A 14165-nucleotide genomic window follows, 5' to 3' on the forward strand; every position below is an offset into this window, starting at 1 on the left:
TGAAATCCTGACATCTCGGACATTGAGCAAAAGTTCAATCAGTCTGGATGACCGATCTAGCAAAAGGTAATTTCTCTTGAGAAGAGTATATGAGGATGCATTCCCTGTTGAAGGAACAATAGGCGTCAGTTCAACCTAGAATTTCTGAGATATTTGAAAGTCAAAATCGGACAGTCCAGATGCTATCAAATAATTTATAATTTATATTTTATTGTGCTAACTTTGTCTTGTAGGGTATACTTTGTATTTGGACTTATATGTCTTGCAGAAAATTAGATGCACAAAGAAAATTTTGAATGAACAGTGTCTGAGGTGCCTCCAGGGCTGTTGGAGGTGCCTCGGCTGCTTTGACTGAAGCTTCGTATAAAGAGGAGCCAAGGCGCCTTCTAGGCGCATGAAGGCACCTTAGAGCAGGGATGGAAGGCACCTTCCATGCTCTTGAAGGCGCCTTCGAAGGGATAACTTTCGTAGATTGCAGAAGTTATCATCTCCGAAGCTGTGGGGATAAGGATCAGAGCTGGAGGTGCCTTCAATGGGGTTGAAGGCGCCTTCAACAACCATAAAAGAAGGCTTTGGGCAAGAGCTTGAGAACAACTCATTCTTACGATGCTTCTCTTGCGCGCTGCTTCAAGGACGACCCTGTGACTCCGAGATGTGACTTTGATAATCGAAAGTAAGACTCTCTGAATTCTAAGAGTCGTCTGTATAATTATTGTAAAGCATTTGAGTTATACTTTTATTGTACTCATCCTTGTAATTAGAATTTCTAAATTGATAGTGAATTTCCCAATGAAAGTGATAACGATCGCGGGCCTTGAAATAGGAGTCGTCATAGGCTATTTCCACTGCGTGATTCTGATCGACTATTTTCCAAAAAGTGTAAAAAAGCCACAAGTGCTATTCACCCAACCCCCCCCCCCCCCCTCTAGTACGTCTCGATCATACATTTACTTGGTTTAAAATCTATGATGACTTCTAATTAAAAGTCCACACTCATTGAGTGTTTACTTTGGGTAATTCACTATCAATTCAGAAATTCAAGTACAAAGATGAAGTACAAAAAAAATACAATTAAAGTACTCTAATCAAAATTATACCAACAACTTTGGAATTCAGAGAGTCGTGCTTTCAGTCGTCAGAGCAATGTTATGGCTTCATCGGAGCAGCGTTACGACTTCATCAGATCGTCTATGGAGCAGTGCACAGGATAAAGATTACAAAAAATGAACTCATTCAAGCATCTACTCGAGCACTCCTTTTATGGGATGTTGAAGGCGTAGTCAACCCCATGGAAGGCGCTTCCAACAGTGCATCTTGTCCCCACAGTTTTAGTCTCGATAATGTCTGCTTTCTGCGAAGTTTATCTCTTTGAAGGCACCTTCAAGCTCATGGAAGGTGCCTTCCATCCAGTCTCTAGGATGCCTTCAGATGCATGGAAGGAACCTCTGTACCTCTCCTTGCGGGCCCTCCGCCAAGACACTCGAAGCGCCTCCAACTGCCCTAGAGACGCGTTGAACACTGTTCATCCGAGCTTATTTTGTACATTTCACTTCCTGTAAGACATGTTAATCCAAAATACCAAACATACCCTGCAAGACAAAATTAGTGCAATAAAATATGGTTAATAAAACTACTTAATAGTCTTCGAAGTGTCTAATTTTGGCTTTTGAATTTCCTAGAACCCCTATGTCAAACCGATGCCTACTATTCTCTCTTTAAGGAACACGTCCTCACCTACTCCTTTCAGGAGAAATTACCATTTGCCCGACCGGTCCTCGAGACCGTTTGAACTTTTGCTCAACGTCCGAGACTTCAAGACTTCATGCTGACGTCCGATCCTAACCTGTCCAATCTTCTACCTGGTGTCCGCGACCCCCAAGGTTTTCACCTAGAGTCCTCGACTCTAGAGTTTCACCCAATGTTCTCGATCCACCAAGACTTTACCCAGTCCCCCAGACTATGACTTTATTGCCTAACTATAGCTAGGACTTTCCCTTTACCTGAGATCACATAGGACTTTTCAGCACACTCAGTTCAACTTATTAGAACAACAATAATCCTTAACTTAGAACCCTTTGTCATTATCAAAACTCAGGTTTGATCGTCTGATATTCCTTGCAGTAACAATAGTGTGAACATCTTTTTTCTTTAGATTACCACATCTTGCACATGGGCAAGGTATTGCATTTGAATCTTTAGCGTTTCACATTGCAAAATACAAAAAAGACTCTATTCCAATCTCATATTCATGTAATAATCTATTCTTTGACATCCAATCTTTGTCCATTACTCGTACAACTAAGCAATCAACAATGACTTAAATCCTTCAAAACAATTATATAAATAGGACACATTAAATTAGCAGTGCTACCAACAACACAAAATTATTCTGGTGAATTATGTTGGAATACATTTGTTAAATTTTATCAAATTATTATGGTAAAAGTAGCTAAATTAATATTAATTGTGATGACTGCAATAGTTTTAAACATTTAGCATAGACGTAGAGATAAGAGGATTATACTTTGAATAGCGACAAGATGGAAGCATCTTAAAATAAAAGACTAGGATAACATTAATCAGGAAAAAAAACTTCCAGTTGCAGAGCATGCTTGTATGGATTGTCAAGTTAATGAAAAACACAATGACAAGCAAACTTTTGGTAAAGTACATTTGTTGTTCATGCCTGTATAAATATATAATCATTTCTTAGCACACAAAAACAAACATTAATTAACTCTCAACAAGTAATTATAAAATATTATAGCCCAATTATTCTGGTTGATTATGTTGTCACAATTAAACTATTGTTTCATAATTCATTTATCTAAAGCCTATAAACCGTTCTAAGATGATGAAACAAAAAGAATGTATGTCTCCATTCTAAAACAAATTTGAAATGAGCTTTTAACACACAAACATTGCTACATTCATAAGTGTCAACTAGATCAAATATAAAGAGATTTTAAAATTTTATAATGTTCACATGAAACTAGCTAGAAGCACTTTTGCCAACCATACCTGAGGTATATCAGTGCAACTGTGGATTCATTTAGAGAGGGGTTCAGCAGAGATGGGTGGTTCGGCGGAGATGTTCAGCGGAAGAGGGTTAAGCTGAGAGAAGTTCGGAGGAGAGGTTCATGGAGAGGGGTTTGTCGAAAAGGGGTTGGATGAAGATGCTTAGGGTTCGACAGCGACAGCGATAGCGTGAACAAATCGTATGAGGAGAGGGAAAGAAAAATGTCTTAGGGTTTGGGAGGCTAAGGGGGGAAACACAACACCAAAAAATTTTCTAAGAGAGGGAAAGCAAAACACGGATGCAACAAAAACTACGAAGGGGAAAAATGGTGAAAAAATAAAATCAAAGAAAGACAACAGTTTATTAAAACTAATGTCTTTGACTATATAAAATAATATAAAAATACAACAGTTTATAAAACTGTTGTTGTACCATCTAAAAAGGAGCTTAAAGACAACAATTTTAGAAAATCGTTATAAAATGTGTTGTTAATTTTAAAAAAAAACACTCAGCAATAATTGTTTTCACAAAACTGTTGTCTTTTGTATTTTACGGGAGCTTAAAGATGATTATTTTATCAAAAATCGTTATCTTTTATGAAATTCACAATAGTTTCTTCTAAAATCATTGTCTTTGTGATGTTGTCTTTTAACATTTTTGTTGTAGTGAAAGGACTTGAAATGCACTCCATAAGAGGGTTAGACTGGTCAGGGGATGGATCCCGAGGTCACTCCGATGCTCAAGTTAGGATTTACTTAAGGGAAAATACAAAACGAAGAAGGTGGAGAAGGAGAGTAGAACATGGTGGAGTTCAAGAAAGTGTGGAATCTCCTTGTTGTTACCTCTGTAAGTGTCTATGTAGTCATCTAGAGAGAATCTCCACATTGGTCAGAATATCATCATTGTGGGAACCAGTGAGGGGATAAGATCCGATAGTCGTTAGTTGCCTTCTCATTCAGCCAACACCACAAGTTAGTAGGGGGTATCTAGGTGACCATATATATCTACCAATCTTGTAACTGCTCCCCTATTCTTTGGATGACATGCATCTTGGAATATCCACAGCCATCGTCAGCAAGCTTGTGTAGAGCATAGACCTATCTTGTGGGTGAAAGAGATGACATAGATGTGGAGTGACCTTGAGAATATATAAAGTCAATCTGAGACCAAGACCGAGAAAATGTCAGGATTTGATATTGAGAGAGGGTGTGCTGGTGACTATGGTCAAGAGAGAAATGATGTTGGTGATTGAATCCGAAGTTGAGAGATGGTGCTAGGACCTGGAGCTGATTCAAAAGGGGTGTCAGAAGAGGAGCTAAGCCTTAAGAGATGGTGCATGGACCTAGAGCTGAGGCAAGTAGACATTGAGGTCTGGAACTAAGATTGAGTCAGTGTAGATATCGAGGACGAGACCTGAGACTGAGTTGGAAGGATACTGGTTATTGAGGCCAAGATAGGATAATAGAATCTTAGATTGAGACAGAACCACGAAGGGTGTCGACGACTGAGATCGAGCCATATAGTATGTCGGAGTCGGGAACCGAACTGAGGATGAGTGCATTGGACTTCTACTTAATCAAACTTGAGTCTTTGGAGATAAACATATGCGGCTAAGTGGGTTAGTCGCAAGCTTCTCCTGGGATGAGTCTGACTCTTTGCATATCTCCACTTCATATTGACTTTGATTGATAAATTAATGTGACTTTTAACCTATATGGGACATGTGGGGACTAAAGGAAGATGTCGCATCATCCTTCATAGTTCACAATCATTCCCAATGAGGTCCAACAGGACCACCACAACCAAAAAACTTACAATAAAACCTGGAGTTATCAGGTGGAAATGGGCTTGCTGGGTGTTAGTATGATTACAGTACAACATTTGATTCGAATTGAACAGTCTTCTTTTAAATTATGAAAAAAAAGGCCACTCTATGAAGTACAACAAGCTACATAATGATTTATATAAGTTTTATTTGAAGGGTGGCTGATCCCGTTCGAAAGTTGAGTCGGACAGAGGCGGGTTGCGCTGTCCTCGGGGTTGACGGAAAGTCGCGGAGATGCTTGGTTGATCTGGTACCTGCGCGAAAGGTTCCCACGGGGGGATGACGAGGGGTGATGACGGGGATGATCAAGCGAAGGCTCTGCACACACTTAGACAAGCACCCAGGTAGTTAGAGACCATAAACTAGGGAAAAAGTCCCCGGGTTAGGCCCTTCGACGCTCAAGTCAGGTACTTTTTCTCTAGAAATACAGTAAAAATGACGAAAAGTAAAGGATGAGTGTGTGAAGACGAGTGAGCGTACCTGCGTAAGGACGAAGCCTCCCTTTTTATACAGCTGTGGGTGTTTCTGGAGTCTGACGAGTGTCAGGGAATGTCGGGTGTCAGACTTTATCTGGTGGTGAGTAACACGTGGCATCCTCCTATAGGTCGGAGGAGGGATCGAGGGGCAACGAGCCTTGGACCATTAGCATATTCCCTGACACACCCTGATTATTCTCAGATGGGTGGTTACGATTCCCTTCCTTGCTTGTCGTGTAGTGTGCGCCCTCTTAAGTTCCTTAACCCTAAGCTTGGTCTTCCTACCTGCCGACCCCGATCTGGGGATACAGACCTGTAGTTCCTAACTTGTATTTGCTGCTTCGTAAATCCAGATCTGTACATCTAATCTTGTCCTGTCTTAGTTGGCCTTCGCTTACTCTGCAAGTCCTGCTCTGTATGTCTTGCCTTAGTCCGCCTATCCTGTACTGTACGTCCTGGTTCACATATCCTAACCTGTGTGCCTTAGTTCGTGCCCACTTATTTTGACCTATACGTCTTTGCCTGATTCAGTATATCCCGACTTGTATGCCTCATACGTTCTGGTCCACGTATTTTGTCTTACATATCTCGACCTGTGATTCCAGACCTGTTTTCCCTAATCTGCCAATCCTGTCCTGTAATTCCTGACTTGTACATCTTAGCCTGATTCCGTATATCCTGACATGTACGCCTTAGCCTGCCTCATACGTTCTGGTTCACATATTTTGTCTTGCATATCTCGATCTGTGATTCCCGACCTATTTTCCCTAATCTGTCTATCCTGTCCTATAATTCCTGACCTGTGAGCTTTAGTCCTCTTCTACCTGTCCTGACCTGTTCACCTTAGTCCAATTCTATCTGCCCCGCCCTGTGCATCCCGATCCGTATTTCCTAACATGTTCGTCCCGCTCCGTATTTCTTGATCTGTACGTCCTGACCTGTATTTCTTTGTACGCTCCGATTCGTATATCCTGACCTATATGTACTGATCCGCGCCTCCTGTCTCGTGAGCTTGAAGCCGCCTCTCCCCTTGTACATCCCGGTCCATCTATCCCGACCTGTACGTCTTGACCTGTACTTCTTTGTACGCTCCAATTCGTATATCCTGACCTGTACGTACTGACCTGTACTTCTTACTTTGTATGTTCCGATTCATATATCCCGACCTGTACGTACTGACCTGTACTTCTTACTTTGTATGTTCCGATTCATATATCCCGACCTGTACGTCATGATTCATATATCTCGACCTGTACGTCCTGACCTGTGTCTTTTGTCCGTCGAGCCTGAAGCCGCCTATCTTAATCTGTACATCCCGGTCTGTATATCCGACCTGTATGTCCTGACCTGTGTCTCCTGTTCGGCGAGTCTGAAGCCGCCTATCTCCCCCTGTACATCCTGTAATCCGAACCTTTGACCACCACATAGCCCATACTTTTGATCGCCGCATAGGTGGACTTTTGACTATTACGTAGGCCTGACTGTTGACCGACACGTGGACTTGACTTCGGACCGCCACAGGGGTTTGACCTCTGACCGCCTGTGAGCTTGACTTCCAACCACATCATCTATCTGATCCCACGATCACGCACTATATCAGTGGCCATAAACGGAAGGATACCTATAACTTGCACGTATGAGACGATTGTACATGAGCACACACAGAAAGAAAAAAAAAACTACATATAACATAGAATTGAAGGAAAAGAAAAGCATGATATAGCAAAATTCAACTGTGAAAAGAAAAACTCATGAGAGGCAAAATGTTTCATAAACAGCTTACCATATCATCTTTTCCCAAATCAGTCTGCCCCCACGGGCTAGTCGAGGTGCGACGGTGGTTTGTACGTACAATTTGGTGGTTTCCCAAATCAGTTTTGACATTCTTCGATGAGAATTCTTTTTTCTGCAGGTGATATTCCACTTGGGAAGAATGTACTTGGACCTCATCAACTTGTTCTTGTCTTTACTTACTTTGTTTTGAGATTATGGTGTTGTGGTAGAATATTTAAATTATCATCTAGATATTCGTGGTTCAAATCTCAGTTATAGTGTATTTATAGAAATTTTTTCTTCAAATAAAAGGCGTAATCAAAATATGCTAGACTTCTGGGCTGGCCATCGCGTGAGCTTTCTGATTTATCTTGGTGACCAATAGAAAACTTCCGTGAGCCGAACTGATCATTCCGAAGATAATTAATGAGACTAACTAAGATTATCTTTTATTTTTTCATAGCATCTGAAAGTTAAGGAGGAACCTGTAAAACCTCACAATGCGCTGTTAATACTCGAGGTTAATGTTCGAATCCGTCACTTGAATAGCTTGTAATGAAAGTAATGTCCTTCTCAATGGAGTTTTCAGAATGCAGCTTTAATAAGTGTTTACCAAATTTGTTAAAGTTGATATATAACAATAGAATAAACTTTCCATTTATTTAATTCGATAATACTTTATAGATCCCTCTGGCTAGAGGGTACAATTTATATGAATTCATTTTAAATTTGGATAGGTTCGAATAATAGCAATATGATCTGAGACTTAGTTTCTCCATATGCCTTGCCATATCCATCTCCTTCGTGATCATAAAAGAACTGCGCCGTCCGAGGGATGTTAACTTGTATATTCATGAAGTACTCCTCTAATGGAGAATCCCAACTAAGAGATGCATTCAATTCTCTCCAATATTTCCTCATCAATTCTCTTATCTCCCTTCTCGCCACTTCCTCAGAGACACCTTTCTCGTGCATGTAGCATTGAACATATTTTGGCACGTCGCCCCTTTCTAACTCATCCTGTAGTAAGTAAAGTAAATGTTGTTTGATTCCAATGAGTTTGATTACTTCAACTAGATACAATTAACGTGTGTGCGTATATAAAATTACCGTGGAAGTGCCCATATCATCGTAAAGACGAAAAAGTATGCTAGAGGAGCGTGTGATCTCATGGTAATTGGGAAAAATTTTCAAGGCCTCTCCAGTTAAGTCTTTGGCCACACAGTAAGCGTGAGATAGAATGATTGGACCAGCTATTGATACCAGTCCATTCTCCATGTACTCCTCGAGCTTGGGGGTTCGGCCATGGTGGAACCATTTTGCTTCCTCAAAGTATGATTTGCATTGATCTCCCCACTGAAAATTTAATACCCACAGCAACTCATTCAATAACAAAGAAGAAGAAGAAAATGAAGAAAATTGAATTAGTGTTTATAATTTACTGCTTTCTTTAAATCAGGCACAATGTCCAAGCCCTTCTCCTTCATCACCCGATAGCCTTCTTCGTGCACCAGGTTGAAGATTGCAAAGAAACATAATTTCATGTATTCTGGAAGCTTGTCCATGGCAGTTAAGTCCCATCTGCAACAAAACTCACTCGATCTTAGATAGTTGAGATAAACATGACTTGATGTCGATGATGGTGAATGCTTGTCACCTGTCGACGGCATCAGTGAAGAGTTGGAGTTCATCCAAGGTTCCATAGACGTCGTAAATATCATCAATCAATGTAAGAAAGCAGATGACCTTTGTTTGGATCATTCTGCATCTCCAGCTTTCTGGTTCATAAGTGAAACCAAGTGCCCACAGATAGTTTTCAGGTAATCTGTCTCTGAAAAATGACAGCTTCTCTGCAAGCCCGAGCCCCGACCACCATCTGCATTTGAAATTGTTATTTATAAAAACTTCGAAAGTATATATGCTCGGTTGCAATTGATATACCTGGAGAGCTCTCTGAGTTCACTCTTGTACATGTCCTGAACCAGATTGTAGTCGAGCTTAGCAAACTCCAGCAGGAGAGGGTTGATGGTGTCGTCGCCACGGCATGCTTCAATGAACCACCTGTGCTGCACTCTCTCCAACCGCCAATTCAGTGGAAGCTGCAGCGCATGGGCCACCTGTTCTCTGAGACCGCCAGCCTCAGCAACAGATCCCTCCTCCATGAATCCTTTCAGCTGCTCTGTTGCAAAATCCATGGCTTCCTTCAGCGAAGTCTCTCCTTCCTTCTCGAGGTAGGTAGCTTCGTACAGACTCAGAAGCCCTCTGATCTGGTTCTCACAGCGAGCTTCAAAGTTTCCATTCTCGTCTCTAAATGTCTCGAACAAATCTAAGTAATTTTGCAAACAGCAACAGTCAGAATTGTGAAGCAATTGATTACTTAGTGATCATTGATTAATTACCTTGTGAAACAGAGAAGCCATTTGCTCGGAGGAGCCTGAAGAGCAGCGATGTGGCATGGAGATCGTCCTTCAGCTGTGAGCTCACATGGTCTAAAAAAGCATGAAGATGACTTAAAGCGTCAGCAATCTCGTCTTTGAAGTGATACGCCACGCCGAGCTGTTGCAGTTGGTCGATCAGTTGAAGCTGCTCTGCTACTTGCTGCTTCTCGCGTATCAGATTCCTGGTCTGCTCCTTCAGTACGTTTATTCTCTCACGATTCTCTTCTTGTTGCACCTACAGAAAACAAAACAATGGTTATACACACAAAAAATTCGACGATCGACGAACAATCACGCTCACATACCATGGAAGTGCTCGTGAGGGATTGCACATGCTCGTCCGTCCATATATTTGGATGATAATTCGCCGACCGCCGCAAGGGAGCTACATGACTAGTGCCACTGCATGATCGAACCTGCATAATTTGCCGGAACGTCCGTCGACTACTCGGCTCGACGGCAGCAACAATCATCGGGCGGCGAGGGGAGACGGATATCATGGGAGCGTAAAAAGACATTGCTTGACGAGTAGCCATTTCCGCTCTTGTTTGTTATCAATTAAACTTAAATCTTAACTCAAATTTGGTGGAAGGAGAAGAGCAAGTGCAGCGTATATATATAGCCCAATTAAGCCTCACGCTATCTGCTACACAATCTTATTTAAAAAAATTTAACTTTTAACACGTGAAGTTTAGTTTTTAATTAAAAATGGCAGCGTCCAGAGATACAAAGGATGAACACAGAACACACTATACAGTGATTCCATCGTAAGTAATGTGACTTTTTTCCCTATATTTTTTTGGAACAATTGATGAAATGAGTGAATTAAGTTGATATAAACAAATGACTCGAATTCTTTTTTTCTAGTTTGATTGGTAATTGGTATAGTTATAATTATTCAAATACTATTTACAAATTTAATTATAATTACAGTAGAAAATATATTTTAATTTTGTCGAACCAATAAAATTTATTTGGTATAAATTCTCACAGTTTATTTTTTTTATTTATTTTCAATTTCAAGTCAGCTGTCAAATCCCTCTTGAAATTATTTTCAAAACTATCACGTTTTTTTCCCTATTTTTTATTTTTGAACAGTTAATGATATGAATGAAAGTTGATATAATTAACAATATTTAATAACAAAAAGGGACATACAAATGAATCTGTCATTTTTCTAATTTGATTTCAAGCCAGCTGTCAAATTCCCTGATAGCTATTTTCAAAATTGACAATAAAATTTAAAGAAATTAATTCTGTTTTTTCACATGTATAATGTCAATATGATAGAATATTTTGTGACTAAATCTTTGGATTAGAAGAGGTCCTGTTCATTTATTAATTGAATAGATTAAACTTCATCTGTGTAACAAATAGGATCCAATCCACTCAATTAATAAATAAACAAAGGATCAGAACTTATTTAGGATCAGGGGATCTCCATCTGAACATTCTGCCTTCAAAGAGACCGGTGTAAAGTTTCTACTTCCAAAAAAGGTTGAATTAAATTAAATCTATTATACGTGGCATTTCTCTACATGGTAAGAAACTATTTTCATGACTTAATCTATAACTTACAAGGTCACATGATAACCTTTTGCACTAAAATATTAAAACACCTATTCACATGTTTGTAGGAGCCCGCCATTAATAAATTCATATGAACTTTTGAAATGTAAATGTTGAAGAACAGTTAAAAAATTTAATTGAGATGAAACTTACTCAAGAAATCTATGGCTGGGTGGAATAAGACAAAGGAAACTTCCATCTTTTTTTTATAACTTATTTACTTTCAACAGGCTTTCAAAATCTTAAAATCATTCTAGATCACTAATACAAATCTTTGTGAATTATATTGTCAGCAATTTAGAATAATGAGTCTAACTTCTTGGTTCTCTCTCTAAAGTTAAGCTATGTACTTGAGGATAATTCATCAATTTTAGTTTTTTTTTATAATTTGTAAATAGTTTCATTAAGGGCAAGTGTAGAGGTAAAAATATAATTAAGAATTTCAAATTTACAAAAGTAAACTTTGATGGATATTTCTTGATATAAAATCAGGGTAAGATAAGAGAGAAGTTTTACAATAGAGAAAATGCTTCATATCTCGAAATACAACACGGCAATATTAATTTATTATATAAATATAGTGATGCAAAAATATATATATTTTAATTTATTATTATATTTTTAATATCTTATTTTCAAAAGGCAATTAATTTGATTCGAATGGACTTGTTCATGGTTTTGACTTCTGATGTCATTGTCGCTAAAGGCCAAGCTAAGGCCCTGCCTTTGAATAGAATTGGCCAATGTACTTCTCAATTGCTGTCAGTGCCGATTTAAGGTTCAAGCTATCCAAATCTATGCCTAGGCTATTAAGATATGATGGTAAAAAGTAAATACGTTCATCCTCAGTGATCTCGTCCGGAATCTGAGTCAGACGAAGGTCTGCTGTGCTGTCGTCGGTGTTGACGGGGGTCGTCGAGATGCGTTGTTGACGCTGTACTCCCGGCAAGGACTACCGCGAGAGGATGACGGAAGACGGTGACTAGGACGACGAGTTGTGGATCTCCTGCGCACACTCAGATGAGCCCACAGGTCGTTAGAGATCCAAAAACCAGGGAAAAAGTCACCAGATCAGGCCCTCCGACGCTCAAGTCAGGTACTTTTTCCCTAAAAACTCAGTGAAAGGAAGAAAAGTAAAGGACGAATGTGAAAAGACGAGTGAGCGTACCTGTGTAGGGAGAAGACCTCCCCTTTTTATATGGCAGGGAATACTTCTGGAGTCTGACGAGTGTCAGGGAATGTCGGGTATCAGGATTTGTCTGGCGGTGAATGACATGTGACATCTTCCTATAGGTTGAAGGAGGGATCGAGGGGCAATGAGCCCTAGACCGTTAGCATATTCCCTGACACGCGATGATTATTCTCTGGCGAATGGTTACGATTCTCTAACTTGATTGTCGTATAGTGTGTGCCCTCCTAAGTCCATTAGCCCTGGACTGGGTCCTCGTACCTATAAACCTTGATCTGTGGGTGCAAACCTGCATTCCCTAGCCTGTGTCTATCGCTCCGTAAATCTAGACCTGTATGTCCTGATCCTATCGTGCATATCTTGTCCTAACCGGTAAGCGTTAGTCTGTGTCCGCCTATCCAGACCTGTACGTCCTGCTCATGTCCTGCATATCATGTTCTGTCTATCCTACCCTGTAAGTCCTGACCTATACACCTTAGTCCGCCTATCCTGAACTATAATCCTTAGTCTGATTCCGCCTACCCTAACCTGTATGCCTTAGTTCGTGTCCGCTTATCCTGACCTGTAAGCCTTAGTCCGATTCCGCCTAACCTAACTTGTATGCCTTAGTCCGCCTCCGCCTATCCTGACCTGTACGTCTTGGTCTGCATCCGCCTATCCTGACCTGTACGTCTTAGTCTGCCTCCGCTTATCCTGACCTGTACGCCTTAGTCTGCCTCCGTCTATCCTGACCTGTACGCCTTGGTTTGCCTCCGCCTATCCTGACCTGTACACCTTAGTCCACCTCCACCTATCCTGACATGTACGCCTTAGTCCGCCTCCACCTAACTGTTGGGGATCGGACGGCCGGCTTGAAGGGGGGTTGGATAGACGGCGCCCCCAAATACTTTGCTTTCTACACTCGTTAGCTTGCGCAGCGGAAATACAAAACAAACAAGCTAAACTAAAGACAAGAATAAGAAAGAGCAAACAAACCAACACACGTCGATTTACGTGGTTCGGAGATAAAGCTCCTACTCCACGGCGTGTCCGTAAGGTGGACGATCCCTCAATCCGTCGGTGGATTAATCCCCGGAAACTCCGGCTAGCACAATCCTCCTTGTCGGTGGAGAAACCTCACCACAACTCGATCAAGAGCACTTGGATTGCTAGGGCACTAGTTGACTACTAATTAGAGGTTACCCACCACTAATTTCGTCAACTCAAACCAAGCTCCCAAGCTTTGGTTTTATAGGCCACGGGTTAGAAAACCCCGCCTACCAGTCGACTAAAACATCGACTGCCCTCTGTGGAAATTCGACCGTTACATCCCAACGGCTCGATTTCACACATTCGTCACGCCACCGATCGCGATCGCATCACCGACCGCCAAAACATGCAATGATCACATAAAGATCGCTACAAGAGCGCTACAAGAACGCTTACGATCGCTACAAGAAACCCTAAAATCTAGGATTTTACTCCGAGTACAATCTCTCGTACTCGCACCCTCACCCTTATGACTCACTTGATTCTTCCTTTGCAGCTTTGACCTTTTGCCTTCAAGCCTACTTCCTTTGGCTCTCGTCCCTCGGATGCATTCAAGCCCGCGGCTCGTACCCAATGCCATCCTTCGCGTATGCCTCGAAGTCGCTTCCCTCGGCCCTTGTCCTCGCTGCCTTGTCCACGGTCCCTCGGATGCTCCATCCTTCACCGGACCCGAAGCCATCAACCTGAGTCATATGTGTATCCTGCAAACCTGCACAACTCAAATACACATATCAAATACAAGGGTGAACCTAACTTAAACCCTTTGCCCAAACACCAAAACACATGGTCCCGCGGACCATTGGGATTGCTCCAACACTAACCTGACCTGTGCGCCTTGGTCTGCCTC

At 41.2% G+C, this 14165-nt stretch overlaps 1 protein-coding gene across 1 annotated transcript; it reads right to left on the reverse strand.

Annotated features, from left to right (window-relative positions):
• Positions 1-7728: 7728 nt before the first annotated feature.
• LOC121975667 (terpene synthase 10-like) lies at positions 7729-10132 on the reverse strand. The gene is made up of 7 exons (XM_042527451.1): positions 9837-10132; positions 9493-9766; positions 9035-9419; positions 8751-8969; positions 8536-8674; positions 8204-8449; positions 7729-8113 (listed from the first exon to the last, which is right to left on the reverse strand). Exons 1-7 carry the CDS (start codon positions 10065-10067, stop codon positions 7817-7819), a joined length of 1791 nt encoding a protein of 596 aa, XP_042383385.1. The 5' UTR covers positions 10068-10132; the 3' UTR covers positions 7729-7816.
• Between the last annotated feature and the right edge of the window lie 4033 nt (positions 10133-14165).

This window comes from Zingiber officinale, chromosome 4B (genome assembly GCF_018446385.1).
Source record: "Zingiber officinale cultivar Zhangliang chromosome 4B, Zo_v1.1, whole genome shotgun sequence".
In the NCBI taxonomy this organism is placed as follows: Eukaryota; Viridiplantae; Streptophyta; class Magnoliopsida; order Zingiberales; family Zingiberaceae; genus Zingiber; species Zingiber officinale.

Coding starts and splice junctions, on each gene's coding strand:
- LOC121975667 (XM_042527451.1), bottom strand. CDS start 10,067: ATGGCTACTCGTCAAGCAATGTCTTTTTACGCTCCCATGATATCCGTC. Junction 9,420..9,492: donor TGGCTTCTCTGTTTCACAAG/GTAATTAATCAA, acceptor AAAATTACTTAG/ATTTGTTCGAGACATTTAGA. Junction 8,114..8,203: donor ATGATATGGGCACTTCCACG/GTAATTTTATAT, acceptor TACTTACTACAG/GATGAGTTAGAAAGGGGCGA.